Source organism: Ictidomys tridecemlineatus, chromosome 2, assembly GCF_052094955.1.
Source record: "Ictidomys tridecemlineatus isolate mIctTri1 chromosome 2, mIctTri1.hap1, whole genome shotgun sequence".
Classification (NCBI taxonomy): Eukaryota; Metazoa; Chordata; class Mammalia; order Rodentia; family Sciuridae; genus Ictidomys; species Ictidomys tridecemlineatus.
Genome location: NC_135478.1, coordinates 185,015,132 through 185,034,938, shown reverse-complemented (window position 1 = coordinate 185,034,938; position 19,807 = coordinate 185,015,132). Strand labels below are relative to the sequence as shown.

Genomic DNA, 19,807 nt, shown 5'->3' with positions numbered 1-19,807 from the left:
TGATTGCTGCCTTATGTGGAGAAAATGGTTCAATTTCATTGACTTTCAAAGCTTGTCAGAATCTAATTTAGAAACAGACTTTGAGTGTTCATTTAAATAACCACAATCACTTCCATTCTGGATTCTCAGTACCTTAGCAGTCTTCTGCCAGTCCCTCCAGCTCCTCTCGAGAATTCTGAATTGATGCATCCAGAGCTTTATGGGAGCCCTTATTTTCTTACCATCAGACCCTGAAGTCTCATTTTTTAATTTGAGAAAGATATACAACCCTAAAACAGAAAATCTACTGCCCTGACAGCCTTTTCCCAATTTCAAGTGCAAATGAGTGTAAGCAACTTAGACTTTGGTATCCTTGTAGACTTTCAACAAAAATACAGTATTTAGGGTGCTCCTAATGCAGTAGTGGGTTCTGCTGAAGCCCTAGCTTCATTCATATAGGATCTGGACTAAAGTTTGTTCTTCTTCTACCTATTATTGAGGGAAAGGAAGTTTACTAAATAAATAAACAAGTTAATAAGATTGCAAATGTTAGAGGATATTTAATTGATGCAATATTTCAAAGCTATGTTGTTAATGAATCATTTTTTAAAACACTACAGCTAATTATAGAATTGATAAAATCTTAGACCCGAAGTAGAACTCAGAGACCGAAGGCTCTCAATGTTTTATTTTACAAAGAATAAACTGAAATAAGGCAGAAAGATACACTCAATGTGACAATTCTATTAAATGCAGAAGTGACACTATAACCCATGTTTTTTGGTGTCCTCTTTTTTTTTTTTTCCTTCAAGAAGAGCTGAGTTCCTTTTATCTAGTCATGCCAGCAGGGCACAATGGAGAAACTACAATGGTTTGTTAAGTTAGGATGAATTAGTTAGAAGGAAATCAATAATGTCTCCAAAATGAATCTGATTTTTAAGCCAATTCACTTGGATTTCTTTTCATTGGTTTTAACAAGGTTTTACCATATGTGGCCTTAGTTTGGGGATTTAGTTGATGACAGCTTATAAATCTGTAAATTCACAAAAGGAGAGAATTAAATTTGTTTGCCTCTTTTCTTTGTAAGCAAAAAAAACTATATTTGAATTTATGATAGAACTTACAAGTCTTTCTAAGAATCAATTTTGCTTAAAATAGAGATTTGTGGTGATTGGCTTTCATGTCTGAAAGTAATAATGCCCTTCAGTATGAAGACTGAATGCAAAGTTTTGAAACAGATTTAACACTGAATTACCACTGAATAACTGTGTGATGCAAATCACTGAAGGCTTCTGGATCTCTGGAATTTTAGTTGACTTTGAGGTATTTTAGTGCTATTTTTTGCAATGCAAAATTTGAAACAGTCAAGTTTTTTGTGTTACTATATTTGCCATAAGTATTTCCTTTTACATGAAGCAACAACTTTGAAATCTAAAAACAGCTTTCAAAAGCATTCCCAAATATTTTGAAGATTTCTAAGGGCAAGATTTTTTTGTTATCAAATCATTTTCATATTCTGAATATGAATGTAGACTCAATTTGAAGGTTGGATGTGGATGGTGTAGACTGTGCTTCACATTTAGACTCTTAAGTTTTTGTGTTTTCTCTGCTTTACCATTTATGAATACCTAACTCAATAGAGTCCTTTTTGTTCTTTTCAGATAAATATAGTGCCAGAAATACAGCAACAGCTTTGCAGAAAGGAAGGATTATGTCAAATAATTAGAAGATTTCCAGGTAATCTTCATTTTGTTTCCTTGTGTATAAACTCATGACATATGTGTCTTAAGCACACACCAAGCTACCAGGTCTCAGAATACCACCTTTAGGTCCTTTGTCTCTCAGTTCTGTTATCTCCATATCTTCTATAATCCACAGGTTTTGCTGTTGGAAAGATAATGAATGATAAGAAGCCTAGCAATGGCATTTTTTAATTTTCCATTTTCCTTCTAATTTTCTAGATGTGTATTTCTTTTTCTCTTTTCTGCTTCTCTTTAAAATAATTGCTGCTTTGTCTTAAAAGCAATTCTTTTAGAGTTCTTAGTTATATAAAACTCTGGGTTTTTTAAAATTGTTTTTTATGATTAAGTAATTCTGATCTTAATTTGTTTTCTCCTTTCTCAAATCCTTAGAATGTACATGTCTAAGAAAGGATACTGAATGAATAAATTCTGTGTCTTGACTATATTAGGAATTTGGGATAAAAATGACCTCCTCCAGTTTCTGCATAGATTCCCACAGTGGGAAAAAACATCAGAAGGTATATGAGCCTTTATAGATGAAATAAACCCTCACGGACAAAATTATGGCCTACTTTAAAACTCATTGGTGAAGGGGTTCCTCAGATTTCTTATTTAAAATCCATTTAAGATTTAATAGTTTATGCCCCTAGAAGGCATTTCACTACATAATTAGAATTTAGATATGCATATCTTTATTTCTGTTTTTTTTTAAATAATTTATGTCTTAGTGGTCAGAAAACTGATGATATATATTAGCCTATCAGCCTCTCCTTGGGATTTCCTTATCCACAGCAAACCTAACCCCCTTTGGCATGCTCTGCAGTGAGGACTATAGTCTCCTCCTGTCATTTATAGGGAAGTAAAATATAAATGAATTGGTAATTCAACTTTCAATTTAAGATACACTTCTAAATAAATAGCTCTATAAATTTGGTTCTGTAATTATTGTTTTATATGACAATTATAATTGACTATAATTTTTTTGGTAAGCTCTAACTGGGTCATTTTTAATTTTATAAAAAAGGAATTTTCTGAGAAGTAAGGTAATTGACTTCCATTAATATTATATTAATAAATACCCAGCCAGCATTCTATTAGTTAAAGCAATCTGAAAAAAATATTGTTTGCATTTTGAACAGAGCCTTCAGTGGATTTTTAAAGTATGTTTTTCTCTGTTGTTATTTATGTTTCAAAATGGTTGATTCAGAACATTAAATTTTTTAGCATTGTAGTTAGCAGAATGGAATCATAGAAGTGAAAACCTGTTTATGGTTTGAAGTGGATTATCGATTTAAAAAAATTCCCCAAGCAAGTCTTATATAAGCCTACATTTTACTTTTTGCTTCCATAAAATTAGGAAGTATTTTCTGTCTTCATTTGTTTTAAATATTTTTCATTCTCAAGAACATCTATAAAGTCTAGACATATGTAGTCCTTTTCCCAGTCTGTCTAATATGTTAATTTTCTATTTGTCTCTGTGACTAACAAGATAGTTTCATGGAATACATAGCCTTTTAAATGGAATTATTTCTACTACCATATTATCTTTCTCTAGCTGATGATTTTTTTTAGATATGTAGCTTTAAAGGAATGTATTTGCAGCATTATTTTCTGATCTAAATCTTATAAACAGTAGCTTTTGTTGTAGATGCTACTATGATTACACAATATATAATATAAACTCAATATTCATAAAAATAAAAAACATTTTTGTTTATTGTGAATGCTGAATATTTAATATTGAATTCAGATTAGATAACAGCATGTCAGTACCTAAGTACTGCTAAAAAAGAAAAATGGTAAGACTAAACATTACACTATATAATCTAGACATTTTATTTATAGCCAAATGACCTATGCCATTTTAGCTGTGTTTTATTTGGAGGTTGACAAAACACAAATTTTGAAACCAGAGACTTAAGATCCATCACTTATTAATTGTGTGACTTAATTTCAGTTTTTGGCTTTCTTTATTGTATAAAGCCAGAAAAATAAACCTTTTCATATGTTTAATTTTAAAAAATCAAGTAAATTCTATACGCATGTATATATGTGTATATAATTTAATTTGAAGAATAAAACATGTTACATATCATCACTAATGCTCAAAAACTGGTAATTACATCATCCTAGATCTGAAAAATCAAGCATCAAACCTCACAGTACTTGATATTTTCTCTTTTTGCATGATTTTTTATCACTGAGATTTTATGTTTCTGTCAAAAACTGCAAATGGTCTGAAATTTTACCCTGCTTCCAAGCTCACAAGTCAACCTGCCACAGTTTTATAGGTGTTGTCAGAAGACATGAGATACCTAGGTCAGAGACAAATAATATTCTCAGTTACAGCAATAGCAATAGGCAAACTCCCAACATTTACACTCATTCACCAGCTAGGTGACAATTCAGTACTTCCTGTTTTCCTTTCACTAGAGGAACCCTAAGCGTAGGGAGTATGGATCTTTTATAATGGGCAGTAAATATGTCTGCCTTTTGCCCAGATTTTTGTTAGATTGAGGGAAAAAACCCACACTTTCCCTCTCCTATGGAGGGAGATACCATCTCTATCTTTCATTTATGTAGCTGTCTGCTACATAAATATCTGAAAAGATAGTTGAGAACAAAAGTAGTCAGTACCTCTATTTATAAAATATGCACCAATATGAAAAATGCATACAGAAGTGTCTCCAACAATTTCAGAGAACACCTGACAAGTTCTAACTCTAAAGCATAATCTGAGTTAGAACTTTGAGCTAGGCTTAAAACTTAATTTTGCTTCAGTTTAATCATCTATAGAAATACGCAGTGTAGCTGTGGACAATAATGTTGAGATCCCATCATTTCAATGCACCTTTTCCCTATGGAGTCTTGCTCTTCCAGCCTTTATCTTCAGCAGTAGGCAGGGACTAGAATACTAAGAAGTGAGGGATGAAATACTGGTGAATGTGTCTGGGACCCCTGCAAGTGAGGCAGGACAGAGTTTTGGCCAGATGCAGAGGAGGGATTGGAGGCAGCACTTAAGGCTAACACAGTATGTTCCTTTCATAGCCAGAGTGTACCTGACCTTAGACTTGTGACTCACATGGAAGGGCACGCATCCATGGAAATTTTACTGACTAGCACCAAGACTTTATTTTTATCTTGCCATTTAAGGCTTTGCCTTTTGATACAAAAAGTTTTACAATATTTAGTTGGCCCAAATATGTCACTAATACTTTCTGAAGCTTTTTATGAAGTTTGGTTTCTTTCTTTTTTTTTTTTTTATAAAAAAATTGCCTTCCCATATTTGAACTACAAGTACAAAACAAAACATAAGAGAAATGTTTTACTTGGGTTTTGAGTTGTTGTTTTTGTTCTTTTTAGTGCAGCTTCTCCATCGAAGAAGTCTTGGTGAGGAGTGTGCCAATTTTTTTATCCATAACTCATTCTTTCCAGTAGTTTTATCTTAGTTCTGAGCATTGGCTTTCATGTGAAGTTTGAAATATATACCAAGATTTGAATCACAGATAACATTTTGAACATTTTAGAATCTATAGCTTAATTTTTTAAAAATAATGTGAATACATATAGAAAAAAGAATATAATAAACTTTAACACTTTTTATATCTAAACAAGTTGAGGCTTTACAAAATTCTACATACCAGCTACCAAATATAAACTAATATCATTGACATAACATAATTGAAATTGTTTTTAAACATTGATCAATAATAGTCACTTCTCTGAGATGGTACTGGTGATTATTTCTTTTCTTCTTTTTTGTACTGAAGTTTGAATCCAAGGGCTTTTTACCAGTGAGCGACATCTCCAGTTCTTTTTTAGTTTTTTGTTTTCAGACAGGGTCTCATTAAGTTGCTGAGGCTGGCCTGGACCTTGTGATTGCCCTGCCTCAGCCTGCAGAGTTGTTGGTATTACACTCCTGTGCTACCCTGCCTGGCTGTGATTATTGTTTCTAATATTACAAGCAGAGAAGGCCAAAGTTTGCTTGTTCTCTTGTTCTTCAATCCTGACACACCACTCTGGTTTCAGTGGGCTCCTTGATGCTTCTCTCATTCCAAAAGACTATCACTTTCAGTGCCACACATGATTATGTTTCTTATGTGAAGCATTTTTTCCCCAAGTAAAATTCTCCTCTCTTTAGTATAACTGACTTCAGCAAGGTGATATCAGAAGTAAACTGGTGGAACTAATTCAGAATAAATTACACTCCTGCCCGCGTCATAAGCTTCTTAAATTTATTTGCATTTTTAGAAAAGACTGCAAATCCAATGAATTTCTAATTGGCAGAATTTCTGGAAGTACATGCAAATTCCCGTTCAGTCCCTCAGCAAGCCACCCATCTCCAAAGCTTGCTGAATCCATCGACTTTTCTGTATCTCCACATTACCTGCCAAGTCCAAGTCAATGCTACCATATCTTCCCACTTCCTTTCTTGCTTCTGTATAATCTAGCCCATTATGCAGACTGTATCAAGAGGAATCTTACCTCTACCCTTTCATAAATGTGTAAAATAAACCTCTTAGATTTGCTCTGAGGGACTAAAATAGCTCTTTTGTGCTCTAATTTGATCCAGGGATAGATTTTTGTCTAGAACAGGTGTTACACCTGCTAACAGGGCCCTGATATGTGACAAAATAAATTCAGACGCTCCAGAGGCCAGATAACCTGTAGGTTTCCAGGAGTGGTCTGTTACCAAATGTAAAGACTCTTCAACAAAAATCATTTGGTCTTCAAGAAGAGCTGAAGACACAAGGCAATAGCAAGTGACCTCCCCCGACCTATCTCTCAACATAGTTGCACTGTTGGGAACCTAAAAAAAAAATCCCCTCATTTTTCCTATCCTGGTAAAATTTCAGTGACCATTTGCTACCATCCAGTGGCCTAGTCCTTCATTACCCCCACCTATCTCTATGCTTCTCTGGGCTTCTCCCCCTCAGCACATGTTCACCTTCCCCAAAGTCCTTGGTGACTCCAGATTCCATTTTACTCACAAATCAGCTTTGCTAACCTCAGAGGACCACGAAGCTGTGTTTTCTACTAAAACCTTAACTCTGGAGTTGGGAGAGATTGTCAATGACTCTTTGCTATTTTTTCTTCCTTATTAGTCTCTACCAGTGTTTGGGTCATTCATCCTATTCACTAAGTACATTATCACTTGGGTTAACTTCTCCCGCTCCCCTCCAAACTTGCCATCATTCCTGTCGGCTTTTATGTGTGGACAGGTGACCCGTTCATCACCCTGGCTTCACAGCTCTTTGATCTCATCATGTCCATGACCTTCATTACACTTCCACTTCAGGCTCCCATTTCTGTAGCCTTGCTAGGTGAATTGCATTGCCTGGAACTCTGTGAAAGCTCAAACTAGTTCACCATTCTGTAATCACAGCTTTTCAGACTTCTTCACTCCTTCAATGCTACTGATACTGAAAAGTCCTGTGAAAGTCCTAAGACTTTCAATTCTGCAGTTTTCTCTATCAGTCTTTTTTTTTTTTTTTGGTCACACCTTTTCCTCTACCAAACACTTAGTGTGCCTTCTAAAGTACTTCCCTATTCCTACCTATAACATTTGTATTTTCCTTCCAACCACAGAAAAATTCTATAGTCTGATTTTTCAGCTTATACACAATAAAAGTGGTAGTAAGTTATACCAGTGCACTGCTCTTCCTTTCTAGAATGGCTTCCTCACAGTGCTAAAATAGAAAATGCTCACTAGCCCTGATCAACCACCATATCCAGAAAAGCTGGCCTGTAGGCAGCCTCCCTCAATTACCCTCTAAAATTCTTACAAAAATATACATCCTCTCCACAAAATGTTAAGGATTGCTCATGGTCCTATCACTACAGAAGAATCTGGGGGAAATTTCCATGCATTTGAAGGTTGATGGAACTAAGTGATAGTTCTTGATGCTTTGTTGAATTCAATGTAGATAGAGAAGACCCTCTCCTCCATGGTCAGGATGTATTTCAAAAGGAAAGCCAGCAGAATGTGATGGTGTGGATGTGTTTTTTAAAAGAGATTTTTAACTAGAGTTTTATCAAGTCATCAGTTAGGCCAAACAAATTAGATGCTAGGCTTGAGAGAAGCCAAGTGGAAGGCCAAGGACACATTCCTTCCAAATTGAGCATATTGGTTTTAATATGAGAAATAAATAAAGAAGAAAATAAGTATCCCCAAATTTGACTAATCTAAAGATAATTACTAGGGATATTTGTGTACATATTTCATATTAAAAGTTTAGACTATTGTCCTTTTAGACATTGACTCAAGACGCTCTTCAAAGTGAGGTCTACCTAATTTGTAGAGCAAGATTTACACTTTCTTCTCTGTTTGTTGTACCTTGTAAAAACCTCCATTGGAGCAGTATATCTTTGTTGAATTTGTTTGAGTGTCTCTACCTACAAGGACCAAGGTTTCTTGAAGGTGGGACCTTATTTTTTCATTGTTCAAGTTCAATGCATGGTCAGAGTCCCTGTTATATAATTTTCACTCTAATATTTTTGAATGTTCAAAATAAATGGAATAGAAACAAAGCTAGTAAATGGGGTCACATTTGTGGAAGAGAACCCTGACAATCATCAAAGAGTCTTGCCATTGTTTAGACTGATTTATCCACTTGCTCAACAGAGTTCAATGTTGAGCTTATACTATGAGACACAGAAGAGGAGCAGGAGTAATAGGAAATACTGTCTTATTCCTCCTGGTCACAATTGCCTATTTTAAATAATACAATATTTGTATCAAGTAAGGAACAAGATAACTGTCATAAAATTATCTACAACCAAGGTAGAAATATCAATGAATTTCATAGTGTATTGGCAACTTCCAGGTAGTTATCCTTGCAGCCAGGCACCTCCTTGCTATGAAAAGGGGCAAGTTGAGGCTTTTATCATATTGTTGATTGATCCTTATGGATGTAGGCTAGAGATGGAAGAGTAATTCTCTCAGGTAGGCTCTTATATTTGTGCTATTTTAACCCCAAAGGTTTCCATATTTGTTCACCATTTCTTTTGAGGAGAAGCTAAGTGCTGACTGCCAGAGGATGGCACAGAAAGACAATGGTGAGAGATCTTTTTCATTTGTGCAGAGATGTTTCAGTACTGCTTATAGATTTGCTTTCTGGGCAGATTCTTCATACTGATGGTTCTGCATTCAGGGTGGAGGAAATAAATCTCTCACTTCTTGCTGACTATTGTGTTTTAGCTTCTTTTACACATGGATCCTGTGAAAGAGAGTGAGGATATATGAGATATGACCAGAAAAATCTAAATCAGAAAGAAGGAAAGAGCATTGATTGAGATTGCAGTGGATGTGGAGTGTGTTGTTTTTGTAAACTATAAGCATTAAAAAAGAGCACACACAAAAGTTTATATATTTTATATATATATATAATTTTATATATTTTATATATATATAAAACAGAATGGAATTTCTTTGCTTAATAAAGGGTAGGATCATCTCTTCTTCATCTTCTTTTTTGCCCTTTGTTTCCTTCCTCCTGGTGGCCCCCGTAAATACCTTTTTGACATGTCTTAGTTAGAATGACTGCTGTTCTCTTTGTGTATGCATTCTTTGACAACCACTCCAACAAAATGTGATTTCTTTTTTTTTTCCTGCCATTCCCAGAATTTATTTTCTCTCATACTCATTTGGGAATTGTGATTTAATATATAATGTTGCCTGCTGCTATTTCATATAAAGGCCTCTTATTTCATCTCAATTGTAAATTTCCCTATGGCTAAATATTTTCTTCATATCATATGTCTCTACCTTAACTAAAATATATGCATAATAAGTGTCCGGATGAGAGCTCTTTTCTTTGCAACTACAAAGAACTACAAAACGCAATTTGAACTAGCACAAACAAAAGTGAGTTGGTTAGTTGGTTAAATCAAAGATAGATCTGCTTTCAAGATTAACTGGTTCCAGAAAGGATTTCCCTGCCATCCATCTCTCTCTCTCTCTCTCTCTCTCTCTCTCTTTCTCTCTCTCTGTGTGTGTGTGTGTGTGTGTGTGTGTGTGTGAGTGTGTTTGTGTGATGGTCTTAGCTTCATTTCTTTTTTTTTTGTGTTGTCTTCATAATTCTTTCTTTTTGCAGATATGCATTTCTCACGTGTTGGGAAGATGGCTGAACTGCTTCCAGTTCAGAAACATTATCATTTCTCTTCACCTCCAAATTGAGAAGCCACTGTGGGTCACCAGACCACCCAGGTCAACATTGTGTCCAGGAGAATAGCTTCTATCAGTGATTGGGCTGAGACTAGTTACCTGGCCAGTTTGCTGGCCAGGTAGGTTTGCTAGGAGCTATCATAACAAAGTACCCTGGATTAAGTGGTTTAACTAATATAAACTTATTTCCCATAGTTTGGAAGATTAAAAGTCCAACTAGTTCATTTTCACCTGAGGCCTTTCTCCTTGACTTGCAGATGGCTTCTTTTTCTCTGGGCCCTCATATGGTCTGTATGTCTGTACTCTAATCTCTTCTTAGGACACCAGCCATATTGGGTTAAGGTCTAACCCAATGACCTCATTTTACCTTAATTACCTCTTTATAGGCCTTATCTCTAAATGTAGTCATATTCCAAGGTACAGTTAGGACTTCAACATGCAAATGTCTGTGGTACACTATTAAACTCATAATATCAGAGATGAGTAAAGAAGTCAGGGCATTATGATTGGAAGTTTCCATCAAATTCACATGAATAGGGGAGAATAGGCCTCCAAGAAAATAAAAGATGAACAAAACCATCAGATACCTATTTTGTATTTGATAAGTATTTATTGATTGGCTATGATAAAGTTCACAGAACTTTTTAGGCATAAATAGCCCCCAAATCAACTTAAAGAAGGAGAATATTAATCTTTCCTTCTCTTCAGGACCAAAGAGGTCTGATACTACCTGCTGACTACCCACATCCTTTTTTGCTGGTTTTCATGTAGATTTGTCTTCCTGTGTAATGCTTGATTATTTGCTCTCTTAAACCTCAATCCTCATATGCTCCAAGTTCTTGCTTCTGCTCCCTAGAGTTAGCTAATCTGATAAATTAATTAGTGGTGATATACTTTCTTTTCTCAAAAGTACACTTTTTCCCCCATAGGAAATATTTCAACCCAAATGAATAATCCATTGGTGGGAATTTTAGACACAACCACAGACCAGGCAGAAACCCATGGAACTGTTGAATTCATGCAATGCCCTGACCACCCACACAGTCTGATCTATTTATAAAATTCACAGCTCAGTCTTTGAACCATAAATATCTAAATTAACTGATCACAACCAAAATCAAATAAAGAGAAGAAAATGATAGCATAGCTTTGCTTCATTTCCTTGGAAATGAGAAAAATATCTGCTGCTTGCTGTAGACTTTTAATTGGAAACTACATCATTCTTCTGTCCACTTGGCATACCTAAGTAGTGATTGTGATATTTTATCCATACAAATTTTTCCTAAACCATTATGTGTGCAACTAAATTGCTAGGTCTTCTTATGAAAATCTTGATAAGATACTTGAAAAACATTGCTGCTGCAAAATAGCTGAGGACATTCTTGCAGGAATGGTCAAACATTTTTATTTTTAATCCATCAGGGGCTCCACTTGGGACTTAAAAGAGCTAGGTTAAGAAAGAGCACAATCAGCTTCCAGGATTTAGCTGCTGGAATGGTGAAAATTCATCCTGAAACTTTGATCTGTTCATTTATGCACTTTAAAAATCTATTCATGGAGCTGGGGCTCTGATTCAGTTGTAGCTCACTTGCCTGGTATGTGTGAGGCACTGGGTTCGATTCTCAGCACCACATATAAATAAATAAAAAAACCGATCTATCAACAACTAAAAAATATTTTTTAAAAATCTATTCATTTTGCATGCACACACACACACACACACACACGGAGGGAGGGAGGAGAGAAAGAAAGGGGGGGAGAGGGAGAGAGAGAGAGAGAGAAAGATAAAGATAGATTTTAAAAAGAGTTCAGTATTAGGTGGTACAATGAGTTGAACTTCAAGATAATCATTCTCCCAGTCTCCTTCAGGTGGTAGAGACAGATATTGAACAACATAAAAATTACAAGTGTTATGAAAACAAACAAATGGTCAGTAAGTTTCAGTGTTCAAAGCTTTCTTCACGTATCTTCACAGAAGTCCCCAGGGCTGTGCACGGACTCTTGACTTGCAACATATCATCAGTATTAGAAAATAAAAGTCCACAAACATGATGCATTAGCTGAAATGTGCACCATTTCATAAACTGTGTGTGATGTGATATAGTATTGATGGAAGGATGGTGTTTGTTATGATTATTCCTTGAATTTCTCATTGTTACTATTATAGTTAATGAGAGTATTTATTGGGACCAATGCATTGTAACAGACATTTAGTCTTTTCCAATCTCACATATTCTGTTACAAAATATATTGGTAAAAGCCAAAAATGAGAGTTGCAGCGAACCACCAACAAAGAGAAATACATTCATATCCCTACATACAATCGCAAAGTCCTTCATCCTCAGTTGAAGTTGTGATTAGAAAGGACAGCTATCTTGGCAGAAGTATAATTAACTGAATAATAGAGTAGATTTGGAAGACGTTTTACTCTTTAATGATGAGTTGGATGTACTCCTGACTGAAATAGAAACACAGACTCTATTATACAGTAAACCCCCTTCAACCCTATGATTCATTGCATCAATAACTTTTGAGACTTATTTTCTTTCAACTTCTCCTAGCACCATCTAATGGTGAAACATAGAATTTACTCTTTTCTTCTGAGTCATTTTAAATAATGACATCATAGACTCATAGCAGCAGTGTAATCCCAGTGTGCATAGTCAAATGTTTTCCACACCCAAGGGTCAATGCACCCCACAAAAGACAGAAGTAGGTAATTTATCCACATTGTCTAAGGGCATGGCCCATTTTGCCTTACCGTTTTCTGAAAATCTGTGAGAATGTATGAACTGAAGACAATTCTAACCTAGAGGCGGTCACTTTCTGAGCTATATAGCTAGAAAATAGCACATCCATATCCATAAACTTGAACTATTATTCTGTATTTTAATCCTCTATTATAATGAAAGAAAACAAAAAGGAGGTATTTTAAAAAAATCTCTTAAAGCTGAAGTTAATAAGAAATTGAATTTGTTTATTCTATTTCTCTTCCTCTTCTTTCATTAACTAGCGTAATCCTTTTAATTTATTTTTATGACAGTATTTACAGGTGAGCAGAGTTAAGTGTACTTGCTGCAGGCAGAAGATGGCTTGCTTTGGTTCTGTTTGTTTTAGTGTCTTTACTGGGCACTTGGTAGCAGGTGGAAACTGCCAGCCTTGGGACAGCCAGAACTGGGGATCTCCATTCTCACCCGCAGGCTCTCCCTTGAGGGTCCTTCTAATCTCTCTTGTTACCCCTTTTCTGATGTGCCTATTCTGGCCTAAACTCCCCAAGCCATTTACAACCTTTTCTTGGGCGGAATAAAAAATTTCCCGTGACAAACCTTACCCTGTGGTCATGTGTCTGCAGTAGGGGGAGAGTCAGATGTGGGTGCAGCCACCTACCTCAGGTCTGGGCCATTAGAATGATGATGACACCCCTTTTGTCACTTGGAAAAGCCTAGAATTAGTTGTTCTTGCTTTCTGAAGCTGCTTTCCTGGCCATCATAGCAGGATTTTGTGATATTCTTTAGAATTCACTGATTTCACTGCCAAGCTGGTTTGTAAAGAATCAACCAATCTGAGAACGTGGGTTAATGAATGTGAGGAGAGCCAAATTATGTTTTATGGGAAATACATGATTTTGGTGCAATTAATGGTTCTTGAAAATAGTTTCAGAATGGGTAATTGCTGTGATCTGATTACACAATTGCTAGAGCATAGTGGTAGGTGCAGACAGAGCCAGGTTCCATGTGTAAATCTCATCTTGGTCACATAATAGCCTAGTGTCCTTGGGCAAGTTTCTTACCTTCTCTATGTCTCGGTTTTCTGTCTATAATATAGGTATGATCATCATTCTGTTTTCTACAATTGTTAAGAGAATAGATGAGGTTAATGTATTATTGTATTTGGCACAGTTCATACAGTAAGTATTTCATAATTGTTCAGTGTTGTGTTTCATTGTTCAGTAAGTATTAGTTGATAATTATTAGCTACCACTTCAATGTAGTTTGGTGGGACTCAGGTTTTTCAGGACTCAGTAACCTGGAATAAAACTTCTATCCTTACCTTGTTCTTGGAGTGGCAGAATTAATATTGTCAAAATGACCATACTACCAAGAGCATTATACAGATTCAATGCAATGCCAATCAAAATCCCAATGACATTTCTCATAGTAATAGAAAAATCAGTCATGAAATTCAACTGGAAAAATAAGAGACCCAGAAGAGCTAAAATAATCCTTAGCAAGAAGAATAAAACAGGTGGCACTAATATACTAGCCCTTAAACTATACTACAGAACAAGAGTAACAAAACCAGCACAGTATTGGCATCAAAACAGACTGGTAGACCAATGGTACAGAATAGAGTACACAGAGACTAATCCACTCAACTACAGTTATCTTATATTAACAAAGGTGCCAAAAACATACATTGAAGAAAAGATAGTCTCTTCAACAAATGGTGCTGGGAAAACTGGAAATCCATATTCAACAAAATGAAATTAAACCCGTATCCATCACCATGCCCAAAACTCAAAGGACCTAGGAATTGAACCAGAGATCCTGTGTCTAATAGAAGAAAAAGTAAACCTAAATCTCCATCATGTTGGATTAGGCCCTGACTTCCTTAATAAGACTCCTATAGCACAAGAATTAAAATCAAGAATCAATAAATGGGATGGATTCAAACTAAAAAGCTTCTTTTCAGCAAAAGAAACAATCAATGAGGGTGAAGAGAGAGCTTACATTTTGGAAACAAATCTTTACCACAGCACATTAGATAGAGCACTAATCTCCAGGATATATAAAGAACTCAAAAATCTTAACACCAAAACCCCACCCCACAAATAACCCAATAAATAAATGAGCAAAGGAACTGAACAACACTTCTCAGAAGAAGATATACAATCAATCAACAAATATATGCAAAAATGTTCAACATCTCTAGCAATTAGAAAAATGAAAATCAAAACTACTCTAAAATTTCATCTCATTCCAGTCAGAATGGCAGCTATTAAGAATACAAACAATAATAAGTGTTGGTGAGGATGTGGGGAAAAAGGTACACTCATACATTGCTGGTGGGAGTGCAAATTGGTACAGCCAATATGGAAAGCAGTATGGAGAGTCCTTGGAAAACTTGGAATGAAACCACTATTTGATCCAGCTATCCCACTCCTTGGTCTATACCCAAAGAACTTAATAACAGCATACTGCAGTCACACACACACACACACACACACACACACACACACGTACATATATATATATATATATATATATATATATATATATATATATATATCACCTACACACCAAATTTTAACAAATCAGTATAATACCTGCTAAAGTTTAGATCTTGAATGATTCCTAAGATCTTGAATGTTTCCTAAAGGCTCATGTGTTGATGTCTTGGTCCCCAGTGCAGTAATGTTCAGATATGAGGCATTTAGGAAATTATTGAATTATGAAGACTCTGATCTCATCAATGTATCATTCCATTGATGGTCTATAAATGGTAACTGAATGAACTATTGGGAGGTATTGGAACTGTAGCAGGTGGAACCTAGTTGGAGGAAGTAAGTTACTGGGCATGCATATGTATTGGTCCCTAGCTCCTTCTACTCCAGTGCCCCTACTCAGCTGCAGTGAGATGTGCACTTTTTTTTTTTTTAAACTCTGCCTCACTCCTCTACCATGATATACTGCCTCACTACAGGCCTAGAAACAATGGAGCCAAGCAACCATGGACTGAGATGTCTGGAATTGTGGGCCAAAATAAATTTTTCTTCCTTCAAATTGTTTTTCTCAGTGTTTTGTCATAGTGACCAAAAATGACTAATAAAATATCCTACTATAATATAAAGGACAATTAGGAAAATAATTTGTAATATAGCAACATGCACTTTAATATGTAAGTCTTTATGCATAATGACACCAGAGGATAATAGTACTCTAATGTTTCCACTCCTATTTAGAAACACCATGATTATGACAGCTAGAAATGCAGACTGATGTGCTGATATTATAGGGAGAACTAAGATTCCGTGGGAATGCTACTGTTGGTGATGTGCCTTTCCAAAATGGTAAAAACTCTTGAGAAAGTCACCAATAAAACAAAGATTACTGTTCTCTTCCTTGGCCATTGAATTATTTTCTTGAAAAATTTAATGTATATTAAAATTGAGAAAAAATAAGTTTTTATAAAGTTAAGACAAGACTCAAGACAAGGTCTGATTTAAAATAATTACCAATCAGTCTTTTATCCATGCCAATGTCACAGGAGGCGACTACAATTTTTGCAGGATAAAGAACAACTTATTGTTGCTCAAGGGGATTGTTCACATTGTAGCAGCCATTTTGGTATGTGCATTGGTCAATGACAATGGACACCTAACTAAATAGATGCTGGACTTTTCTACCTCACCAATGCATTTCAAACAAATATCAGATTTATTACACAAGGCATACATCTAACATTTATAGCCCTCATCCATTAAATTTCAATAGCATTCCTAATCATTGTGATGCCTCCAAATACTCCCTTTGTCTTAGAAGGTGTATACTGTGTGCTCAGGAGTACAGTTCTCCCATAACCTGGCATTCACTATTCATTTCTACTCTGATGCCTGTGGTATCTGCTGCACATCACTGGTCCCTCCTCTCAATGGTGCCCACTTGGTGGAGGCTGTTGCTGCATCTGGCCACATCTATGACTAAGGTGCCATGTTCAATGTCAGGGATGCTGAGGTCCATATTGTGTCTGCTTGTCCCCTTGCTGCTGCTGAAGCTGTTGGAGCCACAGCCCATCATACCAGTCATTGTCCTGCCCATGGCCTGAGAATCTCTTTGTATTTTCCAAAACTTGAATAAATAAAAAATAAATTGTCTTCTTCACTTCAGCAGGCAGAACCTTCTTTATTTTATTTTAGAGTATGATATTATACTTCCAACATTAATTTGAAAACTTTACAGACAATATGAAAACAATTTTTTTTACTGTTGTTTTAGCTTTTGACATAAAACTTGGAGAGAAATAGAGTCTATGGAATATAAAACAATACATTCAAAGCTGCCCTCCTTATTCATGTCATTCTGTTATCTTGGGATTCTCTTGCCATCCACCTCTTTTTGATTTAGGACAGATTGATTCTTTGCTGCCAGTTCTCACGCACAGTTCTTCCAGTCAAGGCCAGAGACAGCAGCCTGCTGGTGGAACAGAAAGTAGCTTCACACTAACACTCTACCACGGGAGTAAATAATAACCAGATAGCACCTCACCATCTCTCATTGACCACAGAGTTAAAAAAGAAAAACAGGCGCTTTTTTTCTTTCTCTTTCTATTTTTGGGTGTTCGTGGTAGCGTGTTTCATATTACCGTGTTCCAATAATGTCATAACCAGACCTGAAGTGTTTCTCATAAGCAGAGTTGGGATACAAGGATGTATTTACCCTCTGAATATAAAGCCATCATTATTTCTATCTTTGTGTTCCAAATATTGCAGAAGCAGGAAAGTGTACTCTGAATCTAAATACAGAGTAAGGAATGAGTGGGGAGAGATGACGTGCTTAAGTAAACTGCTTATGCCTAATTTGTCGTCTTCAGTCTGGTGTTTTGTAATGTTTCTGTTTCTATATTCCTTGTCACAGTCCAGTGTGAGTCAGTCCACAGCCAATTTTAGAACACTTTTGTGTCATTTAAAGGAAAGAACTTTCAACTCTATTCATAACAGGCTGTAAAATGCAAGGTACTGCCTACAAAACAATGTTTAAATTTTTCCAATTACACAATTTATTGGTAAATCTACAAAATGAGAAATGTGCCAGGTGCACTCTGAGCTCTTAATTGAAGGAAGTTTTACCTGTTGGACAGATTTTAATAGGGTGTTTTGCTTTTTGTAAGCTATTTAAACAATATTTTAAACTGTTGGTGGATGAAAAGCCCTTGATCATATAGAATGCTGCTCATAGGGAAAAGTAAAACTGGAAAGAAAGAAAGAAAAAAAAAAAACTAGAGTCTGAAGTCAATTTTGAGAATTTCTTGTCTGAAACATGTCCTAATGTCAACTCAAAACTCCAAGGGCTGACAGAGACTGGATGTTTTAAGTAATTTGGGAATGAAAAACCAGATTTAGGGAATGGAAAGAAAGGTTGAGTGAAGGATAATATGCTCTGGGAAATCAGAGTTAGCTGCAAGTTGGAGATTAGGTGAGGAGTTTTGAAGAACAGCCATGAAAACCTGAATTACAAATCATTTGGTGGATAATGGTGCCTGTGAACTTTTGTTACTTTTCACTCTAGATCCATGAAATTGAATGAACACTCTTTGAGTTTAGCCTTGCTCCTTCTGGAAATTTTGTGTGTTTTTTCTAAGTCTGCCGGTTGCCTCTTGTGCCCCACAGGGACCCACAGAAGGCGTCACAGCAAAGGTTCAGGCAGAAAGAACCCCACCTCAAACCCAGTGGGACTAGGCCAGCAGCAAGGCAGAGGACCCAGGCAGAAAGGACCCTCTGAGAAAGCTAGCATCATGTTTTCATAAACAAACAAATTAACAAACAAATGGAAACATCCCCTTCCAGCAACAGCACATCTGACTCCAAAAGCCTGAAGAGCAGTTTGAAATTTTAAATAGTATTTGTTTTTTTGGCGGGGGGCCATATGAGGGGTTACAGACAATAATTTGTCTTATTCATCACACAATTAATTTTTCTGCCCAATTCTGTTTGTTTCACCAAATGCCATCCTGACCAACCTCTCTCCTCTTTGGGCTCTTGGTGCACTCCTCTCTCCAGCTCACTTATAGAGATTAATCAAGCATTTGATTTTCTCCTACTACCCCAAATAAAATAACAAAGACTTGGTTTCCATATAATATGTATCCATCTTCCTTAGATGGGAAAGGAAGAGAGGAAAACCAGGGCTTTGATATTTTATTTTCACTGTTGCCAGCTAACTTGGATACTTTCTACTACTTGCAATTCAAGTTTTTAAATCCAACTCCAGTGGCTGGGTTTACGCAGTCCCAAACAACAGACTTTGAGTGGTTATTTAGTGACTTTAAACCCGGGTGATGCTAGAGCTCACAGAATTTTTGAAGCAAGGACTACACATGCCCAATTTACTGAAAATGACTCTAATGCTCTTTGGTGTCACAAAGTATTTTCCCTAAGACATTTAGTGCATTTGATATTAAGTAGCAAGATACAAATGATTTCTTATCTTCCTGTTCTAAGGCATCTAAGAAGCAGTTTAGAATAGGAAGTTCAAGTCTAGGATTTCTACACAGGGACACACAATATGCTGCTGTCAAAACCCTAAAGTCAGGGTTGGAGTACATAAAATATCTGGAAAATTTTTTTTATGTATATGTATGTGTGTGTGTGTGTATATATATATATATACATATATATATAATGTGTGTACATAAATATTATATAATTCATATATATGCTAAAAGCTTCTTGGTGATAAAAAGATGACAGATGTCTGAAAAAAAATGAAAGAATATCCTTATAGAAGTATTCATCAGAATTCAATGCCACTGCCTAAATTGTACCTGAAAAAGAAACAGGTAAGCTGTAGAGGTTAAAATCCAAACAAGAACAGGAAGAAATAATTCAATAATTTAACACCTAATTAACAATTTTAAGAACCAGTTGTCATTTAGGCCTTTAGATACGAAGGCCCCAACTCTTTGGGTTCAATTAATTGGTTAATTCTTTAGTCATTTATGAGACATAAACTAGGTCAGAGGCACTTGGCTAATGATCCGCTCAACTAGCTAAGGTTGAAAACCGGGACACCATTTCAAATCTCATCAGATTGCGCCTGACTTCTGATGCATGCCCTGGTGTCCTCAATCTGTTAGAATTGGACTCCTGTGTGACAGTACCACTCTGCCAAACCTAACCCCACAGAGTCCAATCATATTGCTG

The 19,807-nt window shown here is 35.9% G+C and overlaps 1 protein-coding gene across 7 annotated transcripts in view; it reads left to right on the top strand.

Annotated features, from left to right (window-relative positions):
• Window positions 1–19,807, top strand: part of Cped1 (cadherin like and PC-esterase domain containing 1) — a 250,834-nt gene that overhangs the window by 64,081 nt on the left and 166,946 nt on the right. For all 7 annotated transcript variants that reach the window (XR_013435263.1, XM_078040309.1, XM_013362253.4 and 4 more), the window contains one exon: window positions 1,641–1,716. Coding sequence is in view for 6 of the 7 variants with exons in the window: in XM_078040309.1 (XP_077896435.1) it covers window positions 1,641–1,716 (76 nt within the window). In the remaining variant the exon portion in view is untranslated. The remainder of the gene's footprint in view (window positions 1–1,640; window positions 1,717–19,807) is intronic.